Source organism: Syngnathus scovelli, chromosome 21 (assembly GCF_024217435.2).
Source record: "Syngnathus scovelli strain Florida chromosome 21, RoL_Ssco_1.2, whole genome shotgun sequence".
In the NCBI taxonomy this organism is placed as follows: Eukaryota; Metazoa; Chordata; class Actinopteri; order Syngnathiformes; family Syngnathidae; genus Syngnathus; species Syngnathus scovelli.
This window is the reverse complement of record NC_090867.1, coordinates 9,370,956-9,390,037: the sequence shown is the minus strand read 5'-3', so window position 1 is coordinate 9,390,037 and position 19,082 is coordinate 9,370,956. Positions and strand designations below refer to the sequence as shown.

The window sequence follows — 19,082 nt, the reverse complement described above, 5'->3', positions numbered from 1 at the left end:
TTGTGTGTGTTTGTCTCCCCCAGAAACATCCGTTCATTCTCATGTACGAAGAGCGCTTTGTAGATGTGGCCAGCTACGTGTGCCGGATCCTGGATCAGATCCCCACCTCTCCCATCTCTCCTATGTATGTGGACTGAAGGAGTTGGGAGGAAAAACCATCAAGCTTTGTGTGGTAATGCCTGCAATCTTAGCTCCTGGACTTTTACAGAATCACCAATTTAGTCACGTTCCAAAGAAGACAGGAACACGAGTGGTGCGGTGAGATAGATGAATATTGTTAAGCCAACGATTCTACCACACCTCATCTAAAGTCACTCATTGTTCACAAAAAAAAAAAAAGAATCAACCAAATAAAAAGACAGAGCAATGGTGCTCATGGCTGAAAATAGCCCACTATTGGATTGTGCGTTGTCGACTGTACGTATACTTTTGTGTGTTCACCTCCTGAAGAAATGTACAGATGTAATCAGCTAGACATACTCTGTAAACACACACAGCCATCTTGGATTTTAGCTGCACTCTAAGTATGTAAAGCGCGCTTATCTGGGTCAATCATTCTGGATCTGGTTGTGTGGCTTCATGTCCTTCTTTTGCGCTACAATGTGGAAACTGTGAGGGTCTGTCTTAACACACAATTACCGCAATAGTTAATGCTCACGCTCAAGGTCAGCCCGGTTTGCGTCTCTCCTGTAATTGCAATCAAGTCACCGAGATAAGCATTGTTTTTTTTTTTTTACTCGCATATTATTAGAACTATTTATAATTATGATTGGATATCTAAATCTACATTTAAAACTGCTTTTTTTCACACCACACTGATCAATTTAGTGAGTTTTTTTTTTTTTTATTGCAGACAAAATAAATGCTTATCTCTGTGACTTGACAAACTGGCTAATGCAATCCTTGCCTGATGTAAAGTTACTTGATGTCCACTGATGTATATGTGTATGTATATAGTGCATCTAATCTGCTGTTATTGGGCAGGTTTTGCAAGACCATTAAGGCCCAGTCGAACAAAACAAAGAGATTGGTGGGGAGTGCAGGTTGAAAAAAAAAAGAAAAGAAATCATTGAGTGGACTTTTCAGTTTCGGAGTCGGCCTTGATGCCTCTTAGCATCCTGTCCTTGCACTGTACAGTTTGACTGCTCATCCACACTGATCACAGATCCACCATGCTGCATTACAAAGACAAACAGGTCCAACTATTTTAGAAATAGCCTGCCAAGGGTTTCCTCCTCCTAATGGAAAAAACGACAAATGCTGCTCAATAACGTCCTCTTCCACTTTTGCCACGAATAAACTGTTGGGAGTGCTGAAAGACTTTAATAGTCAAACACGGACTCAGCATGTTCCTCTAAGCATGTCGCTCTTGCACTGAACAAAAAAAGAAATAAAACACCACATTATGTATTTCAATGGAAATGCCAGAATTTGCCTAATAGGGGCCAGAGAGGTCGTAAATTGGGAATATTGAAATTATTGCAGTAGGTCAACTGGAGAATTCTGTCACTACTTACTTATCTGTCTGTCTTTATCTGTAATGCGGAAATGGTGCAAACCTACCAAAAAAAAGATCTGTTCCTCACCTATGGGGTATGTTTTCTAGCCCCAGTGACTGGGATACGTGTATAAATTGCAATCTACTAGAATGTTCATATTAGATTATAAAATAATATTAAGGGCAATTAATATTATATTGTATGTCTATCGAGGGTTATCAATAAAGTTCCTGTGGAAAAGACTGCATGTATTGTTGTTTTTTTACCTAAAAAAAAAGTACACTTCTTATTTTAATGTGGTGATTTTATTGCTTAATTTTCTGTTTTGCACAGGAGTTAAAAAAACAACCAACAAATGAGTGGCTAAGCAATTTTGCAGCTTCTGTCAGGTACATTTAAAAAAAAAAAGAAAATAGATTTAGTAATGGCTAGGAATTATTATTTGTATGATTGTGAAACTATGGGAAATTATTCCAAAATATTCTTTGTGGTTTGACTTATGTATTTCAAAATGACAAGAGAAAGTATCAGTTATGTGATGTATTGTTTTCTTGAAACAGCAAATGATATACATGTGTCGAATGTCCAAGTACTGTCTGGCAATTTGAACCATGCATTTTCATCACAGTAAATAACCAATGGAAACACATTTTATTATATACAGTGCACATCTTAAACATAAAACAGAAATACAGCATACATGGATGATTGAGTTTACATTTCTTCATAGCCTTAGCTTCAGTGAATCTCTGTGATTGTTTTTCCTATAAAGAAAAATGTTTCCTAGATAAACGCCAATGCATTATCTGAAGTGTCAAAAAGCAAGTTAACTGTTAATCTATTTTGTTTTGGTGTTTTCTTTCTTTGGAGCAGGGAAAAGCTGAATTTTCTATTGCCATGTCCAACGTAACAATAAATTGGTTTGCAGAGAATATGTGTTCATGGAAAATGTACTCAAAGTAATAGTCAGATGTTTTTGGGGGAAAAAAAAACATATTCTTGCATCTAGCAAATTCCACAAGAAAGCAAAGAGCTGTCAAACGCGTGTTAAGTATTTACATGTGTAACAAAGTCAAACAGCTAATTGTGGCACGTACTTGGTAAAAGACAGCTGTGGTGAGTTTTAAGGCAATATTCACAGTAGAAATTTGTATACAGGTATATTTATATATATTACATTTATTATCCACAAGTGCTCGTAATGGACAATTCCTTATGACAAATGATTTAAGAAAATGTGGCTATTTCAGTTTGCATCACATTTTAAAAGACGGATGCACTGGAGTTGGCAATTTCATTCAAAATAAGCGGCAATCTCGAAATAGAAAGGAATGTCAGCATAAATACATGAAACAGTACAAAGAATATTTCACCAAATAAATAATTGTACTTGGTTTTGAGTTAAAAGGGGGTGAACATTTTAGGACGGAAAGTATTTGTTAGAAAAATAGATTACAATTCAATTGATTTAACATTGTTTGCGTGGAAGCAGAAATGAAAATGTATTTCTGCTGATCAAAATCATTGTCATAAGCATTCCAGCACGCCCACGACCTTTGTGAGGATAAGCAGTTTGGAAGATAAATGCAAAATTTGTTTTTAAAATTGCCACTCCATGGATAAATATTTTTTAACAATTAAGAGTTTAGAGTTAAAAGGGTCCCTCAAAGGAATGACAGGCATCTTTGTACAAATGCATATAAAAAAAAAAATCTTCACACCCTATTTAAAGGTTTTTGTGATATATACTATATATATTAAAAAAAAAAAGTGAGAGAGACCAAGATCAATCATTCCACAATCTATATCCCCCCCCCACACACACTTTGAAGAATAATCTGTACAACTCAACTGAAAACATAAATATATTTTCACAACAGAGAAAATATTCGGAAAAGTCGACCAGAACATCTGGAATTTATTTAAGAGGCACTTCAAATGATGCTGAACAGAGAGTGTCATTTAGCGGAGTCAAGCACTACAACTAGTTCACCAAGCAAATTATTCCATCACTCCTTTGATTGGTGGCAAACTCCCATTAAAAATGTTTGAAGGTGACTGGTTCAGGGTGTGCATACTTGTGCAACAATATTATCTCAATTATTTCATTTTTCCTTCAATGAGTTTTACAATTGTTGGTCACATTATTGGAGGGAAAAAAATTGATCTCAATATTTTACATCACAAAAACAGGCAATTCTTCAAGGGTGTGTAGACTTTTATACTCAAGGCATATTCATATCACAAAGCAATGCAAGTGTATCAAATACTGTATCAATTAAACTAAAGGTGCGTAGTGAGTTTTTGTTCATATTTACATTAAAAGACACAAACCTAATCCCTAAAACTAGTGGCCTCGGATTAGTATTGTACCGCTTTTGTGTATGATGAATCTTTATGGCCCCTATAATGACATTTCTGTGATCATTTCTCACATTATTTGTTTCTCAGTGCTTTCAGAACAATTTTGTTTGTTTTTGGGACCACCTAAAATATCCTCGGCCACCCCATGGCCCCCTCTCAAGGAAAACATATCCTAGCACCTAATTAGTTGCTTATCGTATTACCAATTTCTATATCACTTGAAATAAATGTGGGCAAAGGGAAAACATAAGATTTGTTATACTGATACAAGATCATGTATTTTTTAAAAATAGTTTCCTTAAATACTGAATTGATCTTAATCCCATAGCATACACATAAGGTGCATCATGTTAAAGTCTGGTGTTGGTTCAGGATTGGCCTGAATCCAGATTGTTCTTCTGAGTTAGATTACTTTCCTAGCTCATGTTGTCTTGCCTTTGGCTTGTCCAAGCGTCTGTGTTCACCAGTGCTCCAGATGAAGGTCCATAGCAGAGTTTAGGTTAATGTCAGAGACATCCAAGAACTCTGCGTTGAAAATGCTCGGCACAATGGGCGCCGGCACGTTGAAGGCGGTGGTTGAGGTCGGTGACGTCAGGTCCAGCCACTCCATGGTCTCCCACGGTGTTTCACTGAAAGCCATACTGACCATCCCCTGCACCTCGGGGATAGCAGACACCTTGTTGAGCGGTGAAAGAGGTGTGTCCAGCAGATCTCGGTTGGCCCCGACCTTCTCCTGTTGGGGATGGTGAGGGTGGCGCTGGTGATTGTGGGGACTGCCGTATCCTTCGCTGTCTCTGTTCCCGCCGTCGTCTTCTTGGTGCCCGTCATCCGTGGCCATCTTCACCGAGATGGGCTCCCCTCCCCTGTTCATTGGGCCCAGCAGAGTCTCCAGGTGGTCATAGTGAAGCTGTGTGGGTGAATGGTGGTCGTAGTGGCGGTGGAGCCTTGGGACCAGTAGGCTGGGGTACCCTGAGAACACAGGAATGACTTTGGTTACAGAGGACCTCTCCTTCTCTTCTCTGGCATTAGCTGGCATCTCTTGAAGGGAAAGAAGATGTTTCGTTATACTAAATGTATTGATAGATGAATGTATGGTAGACCATCCTATGGTCATAATGGCGATCTGAAGGAAACTATGACTACGATTTGGCCCGCGACAAAAAAAAGTTTGACACCCCTGATCTAATTGATCAAATGCAAACATGCTAAGTGTTGCTCAGCAGCAGTTCAAGGTGGTGATTTTATTTTTCCACTAGCAGGCCTGTATATTTATTGAGGAATAATAACAAGGGCGGCTTTGCTTAGCAAAGAAATACCTCTCCTGCTTCGCATCAAATAACATATTAAACCAAGTGTGACACAAATCCAAATATTCCAAATAAACAATAATGTTGAGCTATTCTGCAGAATTCTAAGACGTGTCTCTTGGTCGTGTGGCTCACGTCACTGTAATTTGTAAATACAATGTAGAACATGAATGCTGATCCCAAAAGTGCGCATTCTAACCTTTTTAATATGATTATTTTGAGAGCTTGTTTAGTGGATCCATTAGATTGGGCGAGGCTACGTATCTAATGCTCCTGCAGATGAGTTACGTATTTGAACATTTGTCTTACCTCCACTTTCTATGAGAACATCCAAAAGTTCATCCATCTGTTGACTTCTGGTCAGTTGCTGTAAGACATACATTACTGAATGTAAATAATATTGATTGAGGAACAGATGAAGCCATTAAGCAGTCTACAGATTAGCAGAACAGTTACTGAAGCATTTCTTGAGAATGTTTGTTGGCAGATGCTTTTTTGGAGCTCAGGTGGGTTATTTTCTTGGATTTCATGGCTTTTAATTGATTTATTTTTGCTTTTCTTTCTACCGTAAGTACATGCGACTACTCTATTAAATAAATAAAGTCTTACTGTATTTACTGTACTATTTTTGCTAATGACCCTGACCAACATGTAATTTACAATTCAGTAGAAATTTAGTTCACAATTTTAATCCGTTCAGTGACTTCATTTGTGAATCGAAACGGTTATAATTGACCTTTTATTATGCGTGGTTAAAAATAAATACAGTATACTATAAAAACCAAAAACAGTGCAGAGGATAGAGCAAATACAAGAAGAAAGATATACAACAGATGATGGCAGAATGGAGAGAAATGCCAGTTGGCAAAATGATAATAATAATGCTAATAATAATAAATGAAGGGCCAGCCATGATTTGTAGAATTTGAAGCTTGGATTCAAATTTACCTGCATGATTGCATCCTCATAGCATGGGAGCTGGCTTAAGTCAGACGAATGTGAACTATTGAAGGAGACTTGGCACTTTTGGCCAACGTGACGAGGAGGGGGCAAAAATGACATCTACATGAAACAGGTGAGAAGTGACATTAGCTCTGAGGTGGAGCTTACCAATCGGCTCTTTTTAAGTCATGAGAAAAAAAAAAGTTGAAGGAACAATCAATTGGGTCTTTGTAAATGGCGGTTTTATGGTCGCAAAAAAACCCCCAAAATGTCACGGAAATAAAGGACAAATCAGGGAAATCTATTGAATTGTTCTTTACCTTTGGTTGCATATTTGGGTTGCCAGGCTTGGCTGAGCCGTTGTGATTGAGGCTATAATCAGATGTATTGGAATAAACTCCCTGAAGGCCTCTTTGGTCGGTAGGATAAGAACAGTTGACGGGCTGAGAACCATTCTTATGGGGTACCTGCTGAAGACAAGATGCTCAATGTTAAAGCCTTATCCAGTCGTAACCATCAAGCCAAAGCCCAGTCTCCTCTAAGGGAACTATTTCAACCTTAAATGTCTCACTAATGATTTAAGCTTTGCTCATACCTGCATAATGCATCCTCTGGTATTGCAGTGGGCAGTAGGGTGAGCGCAGCCGTCCCTCCCCATGGAAGGTGGCATGTAAGGGTTGCTCGGAGACGATGGCTGGGGGCTTCCGGAAGGCTTTCCGATGGGTGAATCTTGCGGCGAGCACTGCGGACTGAGGAAAGCAGTCATGGTGGACGGACTGCCCGAGTTCATACAATGTGGCCCGCAATCACCCCCCATATTGGGGAGCATGCTATTGCATTGTCCCATGTCCTCCATGCAGTTCCCTGGGGAGCTCTTGATATGTTTGGAAGTTGAGAGTGGACAGCTTGAAGACAAGGACATTGGCTCTTGTTTGATGTTCACTTGGTAGGGATGATGGCCCATCATTTCTGGAGTTTGATTATGCATGGGTAGATTGTGGGGCTCAGATGGAGTGATGGTGCCTTGTGGTGCCATGGTGCCATAGCAACGCTTTCTCTTGTGAAGCTGCATCTTTAGCTCCTCAACCTAAGAGCAATGGTACAAGAATAAATATTTGACTGAATGCTGACTTGTACCATACACAGCTTCAAAATTGCTTCATGAACCAGTTGTCTGGGATTTGTACGACACTAGGTTCTCACCTGTCTTTGTTCCTGGTGTAGCTTCCACGTCAGCTCTTCAATCACCTTTTGTTTTTCCACCAGCATTTTGTCTTTTTCTGCATCCATGCCAGTCATTCCACCCTCTCCTGATCTGGATCCAGCCCCTCCCAGGCCATCATCCATGCCCAGCTGACCTGGGGATGCCTGCACAGCAAACTGCGGTGGAGAGGACATAGGCACATCGCTGAAGCTGTCTGGGAGTGAGCCACTGAGGGACTGCTCAGAGGATGCCGGTGAGATAGGTGGGGTAGAGGAGTTGCTGGGATAAGGGTAATAGCCTCCCTGGGAAAGCGTGCTGGAAGAGGACGGAGACTGGTAAGAAGACAGCGAGCCCGTCGGAGTCACGGGGAAGGTCACTGTGGTGATATCGGAGGAGCCCGATGGAGATGAGCCCGTATTGGAATCCTTGAAGGGCCGGAGTCGCTCAATGAGAGCCGTCTTGGTACCTGACACAGGCAATCCACGAATACGAAGATGCTGCCGGAGCTCTGATACCTTGCAAAACAAAAAAACCTGAATATTTACGTGGCATTCCCAAGAAGAGAATTAGAACCGCGCAATGGTAATAAACTCTAGCACTTACTTTAAGGTCATCCAGATTGGCCGGTAGCGGCCCAGGCTTTACCGGGGAGATGTTTTGGTTGGGATATGCGGTGTTGACTGGTGAGGAAGAATTGCCGTCTCCGGTATTGGATTGGCCGCTGGGCGTACAAACTGACAGCTGATCACTGGACCTTCTAAAAATCAAAGATTTGTCACTTTTGGTTTCAATGATATTGTCTCTGCTCTTTGCCATGTTCTTACTTGTGCATCTGCGTCTGCGGGTGCGGCTGGTAACTGAAGGCAGGCTGTCGCTGCTGAGCCTGGCCCTGCATCTGCGTGTGCTGCTGTTGAGACTGGGAATTGGTGTGAGCGTGTTTCTGTTGGCTGAGGATCTGCAGCTGCAGGAACAGCTGCTGCTGCTGGAGGAGTCGGGCGTACGCCGAGTCCATAGGTGGAGGCGACTTATCAGCTTTTTGGTCTGGCGGTATATACTGGTGATATTTCAGCTTTTTCACTTTGGGCTTCACGTCTTTGGGTTTCTTATGGCGGTTCTTGTCCGATGTCTTGGACTGTTTTGAAACATATGCAAAATATTTATCAAAGATAAGAACTTGACATTCCTAATGAACCAACCTTGACAATAGCAGGAACTGGAATTGGGGGGCTGGCATGGTTGTTGCAAACTCCAGAGAGTCCTTCATCCCGTCTTTGGTCAGACGGCTCTCTGGTCGTGCCCTCCTGTTCGCAAACAAATATAAAATATATCGGGATCAATATTTATGAATGTATCATTTTGCGACTTGCGTTTGATCTTGTTTTGTACCTCTGGCATTTTTATACTACTTCTGCATGTAAAATACAAAGAAACAAAATAATATTCATCCATCCAACCCCCTCCAGTAGGATGTAGTTTACTCTGACGCCACAGGGTGGGAGACCAGATTAAGATATGACAGACTATATAACCCGTCAAAGTGGGCACAAACAAGCAGATGGGGATGGAGGCCAAACCAGTCACATGAATAAATGTTTTCCAAGGTTGCTCGTACCTGCTGTGTGCTGCTTAGTGTAGGTGAGGAAGAGGACGAGGGCATGCTGCCGCCCAGCTCAGACGAAGGGCAGGCCGAACCCTGAGACTCGTCGCTGTGATGCTGCTCGGGAGACAGGCTTTCACTGCTGCTGTCCTCCTCAAAGGCATACGAGTCCTCTTGCTTGGGGAACTTGCCATGGTTTACTGGAAAGATAGAAGATCCACACAATATGATTCAAGGATGTGACTCGTTTGATTTGGTTCAAAACCAAATTTGAGTATGTAGCTATGAAAACACAAAATAGGTAGATAAAAATATTTGCAAAAGAAAAGTTGGCCCAGATTTGATTTATTGACCCTTTATGAAAATAAAAACGGATACATTTTTTTAAATTAAATCAAATTGCTCATATGTTTGTATGGTGTGCTCATGGGTGCTAGACATGCCACCTTTGACTTGCATGTCTCACTGACACCTGGTGCACACTCAGTGTGGAGGTGTTACGCCGCTCTGCTTAAACACCGACATAGCCACTTCACATTGTGATTGGCTGGCTAGACAATGGCCCTGGTCCTGATTGGACGAGCTGAGAGTGTCTATCTGAGAAAGCGCAGTGGTGTAGATTGCTGTGTATGTGTGAGGGATAGAAGATTGTCTTTTTGCATCCAAACATGTGACAAGCCAGAACAGATCTCTGCTTTCAATCAAGCTAGTGGGCTCATGAAACCCACTGACCCCCTGCAACACACACATGAGCTGAATAGACTTATGTTCATGTTGAAACCGCGTCAATCAGATTGCGTGAAGAGACTGAGGTGGCATAATGAACGAAGCTTCCACTCTTCAAGTGGCTGTTTAAGAGTTATGGTGGGTCACATACTTTCCAGAATTACTGCACAGGTCGGGAGAACCGTGCTCATGGTTCAGCTCTTTAAGGTGACGGGTTCATGCTGCAGGCAAGCCACAGCCTGATCCCGTCAGATGGCTTTGTTGGTGGCTCGCTGGAGCCACACGTGCCCGTTAAAGCTGATACAAGTGCCAAAATGAACCCCCCCCCTCTCCACACACACACACATTTGAGCACAAAAACACACTTTCAAGAAAGCACATGGGCCTAAATACAGCTGTGGCTCATCCCAATAAAGCACTTGTATCCTTCTGCAGCAGTCGTGTAAACCAGTTGACCGCATCTTTCGTTTACTGACTGATCAAGGCAAACAGAACCGCTAAGCACTATAGTCAAACATGTACACTGTCAGCAATGATATAAAGGCAGCTCAAGACGTCAAGGGGGATTCCGCTCCAGGTCGGACATTGTGCAATCAAGCCAAATCAAGTGCATCCAAGCTGGAATCAAAGAGGAGAGCAGGAGGGTGTTTCAAGAGGGCTCCCCAAACACTTGAACCTCCCTAATAAACAATGATTCAACCTCAAGACAAATACACCAGAACTTTAATCGCTGAAAATAAGGACTCCAGAGAGTCATAGCTGATCTTCTTAGTATTTTACAATCCATTTTCCCCCCATTGTTTATTCTTTTTTGTGTATAATATTATAAAAAGTGGAGTCGTGTTTAGTAAACTCACATCAACTCAAGTGCCCCCTCGCAGTATGATTAAGTGTGCTCAATTATATTCAGGTGTAATTAGAAAAGCAGCATGCTCTTTCGAATCAGGCATGCTGAGAATGCTAATGTTGAATTGCAGGTGCACTAAATGGTGTGTTAATACTCTAATGGGGTGGGGGGGGGGGGGGGTCATCTCTCTGCTGATACCTGTCATGGTGAGGGCAGAGTCTAGCGGAATGATATTCTTTTGGAGCAGCTCCAGGGGCCCTGGCCTGAGAGCCAGTTTCTCATTGAGTTCCTCTGCGAGACGGCCTCGCTTTAACCTCATTTGGTCCCCCAGTGAGGAGCTGACTGAGGCCGAGTCTGGAGAACACACATCAGGGCCACACCATCAACAACACGGGAGGGATACCGTAGACTCGAATATCGGATTGCATTTACTCGGGAAACATACTCAAATACCTTTGCAGTCAACGCACTTTAAGGCTGAATCTGAAATTAGAATTCAATAGCGTTCACTAGATATGAACTGACTCAATTGAACAAACGCTAATTTTTTTGCTTTGCATTTTTTTGTGTGGGTTAAAAATGCACCCAAAGCTAACTGAGGAACTCCAAGTGTTTTCATATTGTGCTTTTCTACTCTTCCCGTATCTGTCATCTGTCCAGCGGCCTCACGCCATGTATAGCAAGAGACTTACTGGACAAATAAATGAACTGGCTGTAATTAAAGGTCTTGCAGCAGGTGAAATGTTCAATCTTTCACAATCTCGCTCCGTTTAAGCTAGTACAAATAATCACATCCAGGGCAAACCTGCTTGGACGAGAAATGAGGCGAGCACAGCACACCAAATCATTTGGATGATCTGAGTGTGAGGAAGAGTAACAAAACTTATTTGGTCAAACTGAATTTGAGCAAATGAAGGATATTTGCGCTGAAGAGGGTATTAATATCTGATGAAAAACGTATAACATTATATTTAAAAAAAGCAATCCCGAATTCAAGATGATATCTCTGCCAATATCATATTTTATTCATTTGTGGCTCTCAAAAATCAAGCAACTGCACCTTCATGGGATCTGATTTGACTTGGACTTTCCATTGTACACATCAAATTAGATTTTGAAAAAATATGAATTTGTTAAAACTGCACAAATGATTCATCAAAGGGATGAAGTAGTCTTCCTTCAAGAGTAACTTTGAAAAGCCATTTGCTGCCCAGCGTCAAGATGACATCATCATCTGTTTATAGCCGTGGAGTCTGTCCTGCTGTCCCAAACACCTCTCCTGTCTCTCGCCGGCCTGATTTAATGTCACAGAGTTTTAAGATTGTTTAAACAATGTAACCAAACTGCCTAAAAACCTGCTCAACAACTGCAAATCTGGCCCACATAGGTAGACTGCAACACGATCCGCTGAGTTTGAAGCTGGCTTACACACTTTCAAACATTCACCGGTCGAATTAAAACACTTGAAAGCCATTGTAATACATATACCTTTTGACTGTATTTGTCAAAGGTAAACACAACACTAAGAGCTAGAACGTATGGTGCATTAGGCAGGAATCGTTCCATCCACAAAGGATTTACACACCAGTCAGAAGGGCTCGATTGGGATGCTTGCTAAATCTAATAAACAGCAGATGTTCCCTCCGTGCCCGGTGCCATGTCCGTCCGTCCGTCCGTCTACCTCGCCAAAATAATGCTGCCAGGCAAGCACTCTTCTGAAAACTTGCATCATTGGGTTTAAGGCTAAAATGAAACGGAATAAACTCATGCCACTTTCCTGTAATCAATAGATAAAAAGCCATTTGAAATGAGTTGTATTTCCGCTCGCTGCCTTATCAGTGACAGCCTCCTGCAACCTGATAGGACAGTGCCGGACGGACTTCTGGATTCTGTTCCCTTGCACACTTACCAACCGTTTATCTGGGGATGGCAAAGATACGGTTCAACAAATCCTTTGCTTGAAGTTCAACCGTCATGTTGAGACGCGGGAAAATCATATCAACGCAACAATACAAATCCTACAAAAAAGTCAAGCGAGTCTTAATTGTGTGTATTTCCAAAGGTCAGCATCAAATTTAGATACAATGAATATGAAGACTTGGCAATCCCTGGAGAATGGATAGAGAGAGGGCAGTCAATACTAAAGTATTACTGCATAGGCCTGACCTGAAGAGCAGGAAAGGCCGCAAATCTAGATTTGTGTGCACTCTCATTCCCGTCGGGTCTACGTGTCCTCAGCATCATGTCTCAGGTGACATTCAAGTATTGAAGTCAATATTTGGCAGGTCTCGTTTGGTGCCGCTCTGTACGGAAATGCAGTGTTGTAAACAGGTCATGTCGATGCGAATGTGGTCGCATATCAAATTGGGACTGAGTGCGTCCTCCACATGAAAGCATTCCACGGTGGTCATTCAGCCACTTGTCTGCTGACTCACTGGCCGTGCTGTCTCGTTGCAATGGCACCCTTTTTGCATGGTCCAGCTGCTAGTGGAATAACAATACTATTTATCCACTTTGAATCAGGAAAACTCTATAGTACTGTTAAGATTTTTGGAAGGTTTAGTTTCGATATATAAGATGAAAATTTCACAACCTATCCCAGTTATTGAGTTGCTTAAGTATAAACAGACAAAACGAGCATGCAAACAAAATATAAAGAATCAGCAGCACAATCAAGAATTGTAAGAAGCAACAACCACAATGAAATTTCATGCATGCAACGTTAAAACTTTGTTTGCTGTTGCGGCATGCACAGAATGGCAGAAGCTAGCTGGGAAAACCCTCCAAGATGCTAAACATGGAAGCATTCATATGAACTCTATTATACTATTACAAGAAGGATTTATTTTTATTTAAAAAAATCTTAAAGGTACTCTGAGGCATTTTAAAAAGTTGTTTATGTTTTGGCCCCAAAGACTAATATGGATACACCGGACTTTGATATTTATTGACCATGTTGAAATATTTGTGGACTTCGATTTTGTTGTTATTTTTTAGCCTTTCTTGGGTTGTGTAGTTGTTTTTTTTTTATGTGTAAGGATGTTTTTTTACCTTAATTATTAAATAAAAAGAAATTAAAACAAATAAAAATGCTACTCTCCGTAAATATTGGTAATATAAAATAAAACCTATTATATCGGTACACTGATCGGTTTCATCGTCTTCAATGTAAGGACCAAAGATTGATGCAGAGGCCTACCAAGACTCCATGTCGGGATATTATTTTCAAGAGTGTGTATGTGTCCGTCTGCAGCTGTGTTGGCGGGTGTTACTCACGAGGCATGATGCCTTGGTCTGCCAGCTGCTCTCGTGTCCTCCTCTGCTGAAGTCTTAACTGTAGCACTGAAGGTGGAGGAGGGAGGGAGGGAGGAAGAGGATGATGACAGAGTCAGGCAGACAGATAGCCAAGACAAACAGAAGGCAAGAAATAAAGAAGTGGAATGAAAGGGACAGTAAAAAAAAGCAGGGGAAATTATATTTGCTTAGCCTTAGATCAATTCAAAGCATGATGCATGTTTATTTTACACTGACACGTTGCTGATGAAATGAACGCTATATTTTCACAATTGATTATTCTTTTGATGATTCCATCGTTGAATCGAATAATCAGGTAAAGTTTCATTTTGCGTGATTTTTCTCCCATTTACTATTTATCAGCAATGACTTTTTTAAAATCAATTCTGGTACTGATGCGGTGATTGTTTTCCAAAGTAAAAGCAGATGTTTGCAAATATCAAGTTTTTGATTAAACACTAAAGATAAACATGGATGACTACACAAATTAATAAATCATTACTATTAATAGGCTTACATTAGGGAATATCTATGAAGGCCAACCATTACCAGATTACTAAAATAGTTGTTTATTTGTTGAATTTCATCATCGATTAGTATTTTTGACCGAAAATGTGAATTTCACGCAATCTGATGGAATGAACACACGTATGTATTCTGTGCAAACAGGGAGAAAAAAAACAAAGCAGCTTGCTCACAAATATTTCTGCGAGCAGGATGTCGGCAGCGATAAACAGTGCTCCTGGCTTTAAACAGATCTGTTGAGCAGTGTGTGGTCCTGAGGGTGTGCGCGCACTCCTGCATGTTTCATGTGTGTATGTTGAATTGTACAAGAAGAGCGAGTCTATGTGGGAGTACAAGGTCATAAACATCAAGACTCCCCCGTGTCTGTCGGTCGACTTGTGTCGGTCGGTGGCTATCCTTTCTGTCTTTGTTTCCCTCCCTGCTGCTATCTGAAGGTCTTCTGACATCTTGGATGTGACACACACGTATGAAATGTTCCTCCTTTTTTCCAGACTCTCATTTTTTTTGGTCATTTTCTGTTTCAGGTGCTTTGGTCCCATTTGAAGTCAGGCTGCACAGGTAAGCGAGCACGACGCATTTGCAGTAAAGCATCTTTGTTATGTAAGTGGAAGCGCTTAAGCTTCTCCATCTGACATCTGCTTTAGTTTACAGTGACACAAGTCATGACCTGTTAGCCGCATCATAACAGAGAGGATGTAGTTGCGGAATGTACGATGACCAAAACACGGAACGGAAACAGCCCCCATTGGGGTTTTGTTCCATGTTCTCCAAAAGCAGCACATATTTCGTCGGCAAAAGGAAACAGGTGTTTTCTGTCCCAAAAAGCCTCCGCATCGCATCGTCTATGATTTTAACTCTTCGTCTCAAAGTTAATCATTCTTTGTGAGACACACACCAGCTGCCTCATTGTTATGGACTTTCAAACGTATGAGCCCTTTTTTCTCATTTGTTTTCCAATGTGGGTGTCCCGGTACATAAATGCAAAACCATATTTACAACATTTCAGATTTATTGTGTCAATAAATCGTCTCTTTGCCTGGTCGGGCTTTGGTAAAGTGACGATAATTACATGCGGTGAGATTGCGATTTGAAAAAGGCACAATGTAGGAATGAAAAGAAGTTCCACACAAAGTCAATATTGCTAATGAGCCAGGTCGAATTTCCAACATCAATTCCCAGAATTTCCCCTCAAGCAGACAGAAATGTGCTCAGGAGAGATGTACGAGCACAACTGTATAAGTTCTCATAAACAGGTATTCCTAAATAGAATGTTACTGTTTATTTTAGAGCAATAGCCGTGAATTCCCATGAATATAAACTCGCCAATCTTATCCCCATGCACGCCGGACAATCTTTGGCAGATTTGTGAAAGTAAGCCTGAGGTAGTACGGAGAAGAGTCAACAGGTCGTTGCAGAAAAACCATGGATCCGATTCACTGACATTGACTCAGAGTCAACAGCTGGACTTTTTTTTTTAGTGATGTTCAGATACGCACTGAATCATAATTGAAAAGGAAGCAACTTTTAAAGATTCACTTAAAATACAACTGCTACATGACTTGAGGACCATATAAACATTTTTTATTTGTAGGATCTGCTTTTGTAACTCGGTCGATTTGGCAGTAGGGGACACCCTGTGACATCAGTTGGATTTTTTTTGACACCTTATCAGTCAGCTATTTGACTTGCTAATCAAAGCAACATGAGAAGCAGTCCGTTACGCGCTCACCCAAAACATTGGTCGGTCCGCGGGGAACACTTAAAGTCAGATCTTTATCTTTTAAATTCAACCATGCAGCAACAGTTCCCATGGCTTTGATAATGCGGCTTGTAAAATGATCAGCAAATTGGTAGTCTAAATGCTTCGATAAAATGCGAGCTTCTACCGTTAAAAAAAAAGCAAAACCAAAAGTGCCTGACCGCAGTTGAATTTACGAGTCGTTTTACTTGCCTTACGCACAGTTTTTCAACTCATGAATTCAGCCTTGTCAAGGTTAATCCTTTCTGACTGTATCATCAATTCGATCTGGAGTAAGATGACCTTTATGGGAATAAAGACGTCTGTCTCCACATCTGTGACAAATTAAGGCAGCTAGCTCCTCACCCAACCTGAACATCACGTTTTGTAGTGAAGCATCCCGCCCGTGTTCCCTTGAGCACGCTGGGTCATTTCCCACCCTGCCAATCTACTCTAAACAGCATAAAAGGAAAAGGCCCATTTAGTCCGCCGCTCCTCCAATGCAATTACATTTTTCAGACACATGCTCTTGTTATCTCAGTACGTGCAGCATTCAGTTTCGTTACTTTGAAAAAGAAGAGCTTTCTGGAAACCAAAATGAGCTTCTATCTGTGCCACCATCAGTTTGATTTTCTTCAGGGAGGTGGCAGTGTTGCACACATACGTACGTACGTACTGTATACAAAGTCGAGTGCACAAACGCATGCTCAGATCACATCTTGGAAAGTATCCATCCATCCGTCCATCCGTCCATCTTCCACATGCTTATCCTCATTATTTTCTGTTTATGACACAAAAATCAAACGACAGTTTTCCCTTCCTGTAAGGAGCTGCCGGCGTGTACGCTGTTTGTTTTTGTTTGTTGGCAAAATATTTTGCGGCCTCAAATGAACGCGTCAAATTTTGGCAACTCACGATAAAACAATCCAGGAAGTGCTTTGCATTCTGGACATTTTTTTTTTTCATTCAACGATAAATGAATCTTAAAGACAAAATGTAATTGGTATATAACATAAGCGGCCATTTAAATCAGTACCAGGTCCACTCACCCACATCCATGCACCATTAGCTTCCAATTCAACCTTATTGAGATAACCTCCAACCTTGCAGCAGTCCCCAATCTCCTTTATCAGTATGCACCCAGCCAGAGTGTCAAAGTAACTGGTTTCTCTCAGCGGCTGACGTGCAACAAGTGCACTCGCCACTCTTGAATGGCACATTTTTGTATGACAGAAAAACATCCAAGCCATTGAAAGTTCTTTGAGCATCCTTTCACGTTTGCCTCGTCTCGTATCCCTGCATATTACGAGCACCTGTCGCTTGGAGCTAAGGAGCGCATCGTGAGTGTCAACACAAGTCGTTCTTGAGGACAGGGAAGAGCGTAATGAGTCCGCCGTTGTGAGATGTGTTGACAGGCAAACCACTTGCAAAAGGCACACATGTTGATCTGGAGAACCTCGAAAAGAACAGGTGTGTAAAACCATCAAGTCCTTACCTGATCTAAACTTGCTTCGTATGAGTATGGAGTGTTCAGAGCCCAGAAGAGTCATAATGCTTTAGAGTACAGTTCCAGGGTTCAAAAGTTGCAAGATACAGTCACGCACACCTGGGCCCGTCTTGGTGTCTTCTGGACCCCGAGACTGAGATGATTTGGAGTAGACTCTGCCTATCTCATCTACAGACCTTGCAGAAATGGTGTTTACAGCAGGCGGCGGATGGATCTCCGAGTGCTCCCCTTCTCTCCCCCGGGGGATTGATGTGGAAGTGTGTGAGTCTTGCTAAGGCTTTGGTCCCATCTAAGCTGAGAGCTCTGAGCTCGGAGTCAGGAGAAGCACACAGAGATATGCCCTGCTCTGGGAGGGGCTAGGCGGCCCGGGGGTTGCGCTAAAGAGGAGCCGGAGGCTGGACGGGGTTTGGCTGATGACTTCTTCCTCCCATGATACCAGTGTAAATATATCTGCCTATCAGCCCTGCTGTGTGTTATTGGAGGGGAGAGCGGAGGGAGAGTCACAGAAAAAGTTCAAGCTGCAGCTTTCCAAAAACTTTTTACACTCTCCATGAATCAGACCTACACACGTATAAATGTACGGGTACGTTTGGTGCAAATGATTAGTTCGAACTGTCACAAGTAAACTTCCAGTGTCTGATGTGTGGTTTGAAACACTTATAGGCAGAAATAATATTTTGAAGAATTTGTCTTTGGTGTAGAAGGCAACTTTTCATGCTTCCTCCGATCTTTTATAGAAGCATCCAGCTGTGATATTACTCTTGAAAGCAAAATAGTAGTGGAACAGAACAGAGAGGCACGTCAAGAGGCCGTCGGTTGGAAAATTCATCGTATGTCTAAATTTGCACTGAATTTGAATAGCTGAAAATATGAAGTTAAGTTTCGTGGCATTGTATAATAAAAGTGGCAGTCTAGTCATTCTCCCGGCAGCTGAGCTACAGGATTATCTTATCAGCAGTTGGATGCAGATGCTCCACTCTGTATTTAACAAGTCCCCCTTTCGCCCAGCTCCTACATAGCAGCTAGATATTTGTCCGAGCAGAGCTAAGCCGCTTGCCCGCTCCTCTTTAAGCGATCCGTCAACAAGATCCGTCCGTCCGTCTGTTGGTCATGCCAAGGCCTTCTCTGAGCTTGTTTATCCATTTGAAGCTGGAATGCAATGTAATACATAAACCAGTGACATTTACAGTAATGATTGTTTGAGTGATGAAAAAAGACATTGTTGTTCTAGGGGATTACTCACGTAATGATAACACAACAATATGAATTGATTTTCTAATGAGTGGCATACTGTAGAGCAGCCTGTCAATCAATATTTCAAAAGCATAGTGGTTAACAAACTCTCTCCTTTGTAACTGGAGTTTCCATTATTTTGAAATCTTATCCTCATTTGGGAAAAAAGAATGCCAAATGTGAATTAAAAAATAACGGTTTATCAATCATTTCAAACCTATGTTTTTAATTGAGTACACTATGAAGAAAAGATTTAACTATTGAACTTTTTTGCACATATATCATTCAAGCAGGCAAAA

At 41.6% G+C, this 19,082-nt stretch overlaps 2 protein-coding genes across 12 annotated transcripts in view; one reads left to right on the top strand and one right to left on the bottom strand.

Moving 5' to 3' along the window:
* The window catches only part of map2k4b (mitogen-activated protein kinase kinase 4b), a 42,153-nt gene that overhangs the window by 6,046 nt on the left and 17,025 nt on the right, over window positions 1-19,082 (top strand). For 2 of the 5 annotated variants that reach the window (XM_049759682.1, XM_049759679.2), the window contains one exon: window positions 24-1,741. In XM_049759682.1, coding sequence (XP_049615639.1) covers window positions 24-137 — 114 coding nt within the window. In that variant the 3' untranslated portion in view covers window positions 138-1,741. Of the gene's footprint in view, window positions 1-23; window positions 1,742-14,829; window positions 15,345-19,082 lie in introns of those variants that run through there. The other 3 variants (XM_049759683.2, XM_049759684.2, XM_049759680.2) reach the window with 3 other exon arrangements.
* On the bottom strand, window positions 1,607-17,912 carry myocd (myocardin). Of its 7 annotated transcripts, none has more exons than XM_049759668.2 (13): window positions 17,539-17,912; window positions 13,763-13,828; window positions 10,685-10,840; window positions 8,929-9,113; window positions 8,513-8,617; window positions 8,141-8,448; window positions 7,920-8,073; window positions 7,316-7,831; window positions 6,708-7,199; window positions 6,433-6,579; window positions 6,119-6,232; window positions 5,480-5,537; window positions 1,607-4,832 (listed from the first exon to the last, which is right to left on the bottom strand). In XM_049759668.2, the coding sequence occupies exons 1-13, from the start codon at window positions 17,591-17,593 to the stop codon at window positions 4,324-4,326; spliced, it is 2,865 nt and encodes a 954-aa protein (XP_049615625.1). In that variant the 5' UTR covers window positions 17,594-17,912; the 3' UTR covers window positions 1,607-4,323. The 7 variants fall into 7 exon arrangements, with proteins under 7 accessions (XP_049615625.1, XP_049615624.1, XP_049615631.1 ...); XM_049759667.2 differs by having other exon boundaries at window positions 6,433-6,582; window positions 17,539-17,909; XM_049759674.2 differs by lacking the exon at window positions 10,685-10,840 and having other exon boundaries at window positions 17,539-17,908.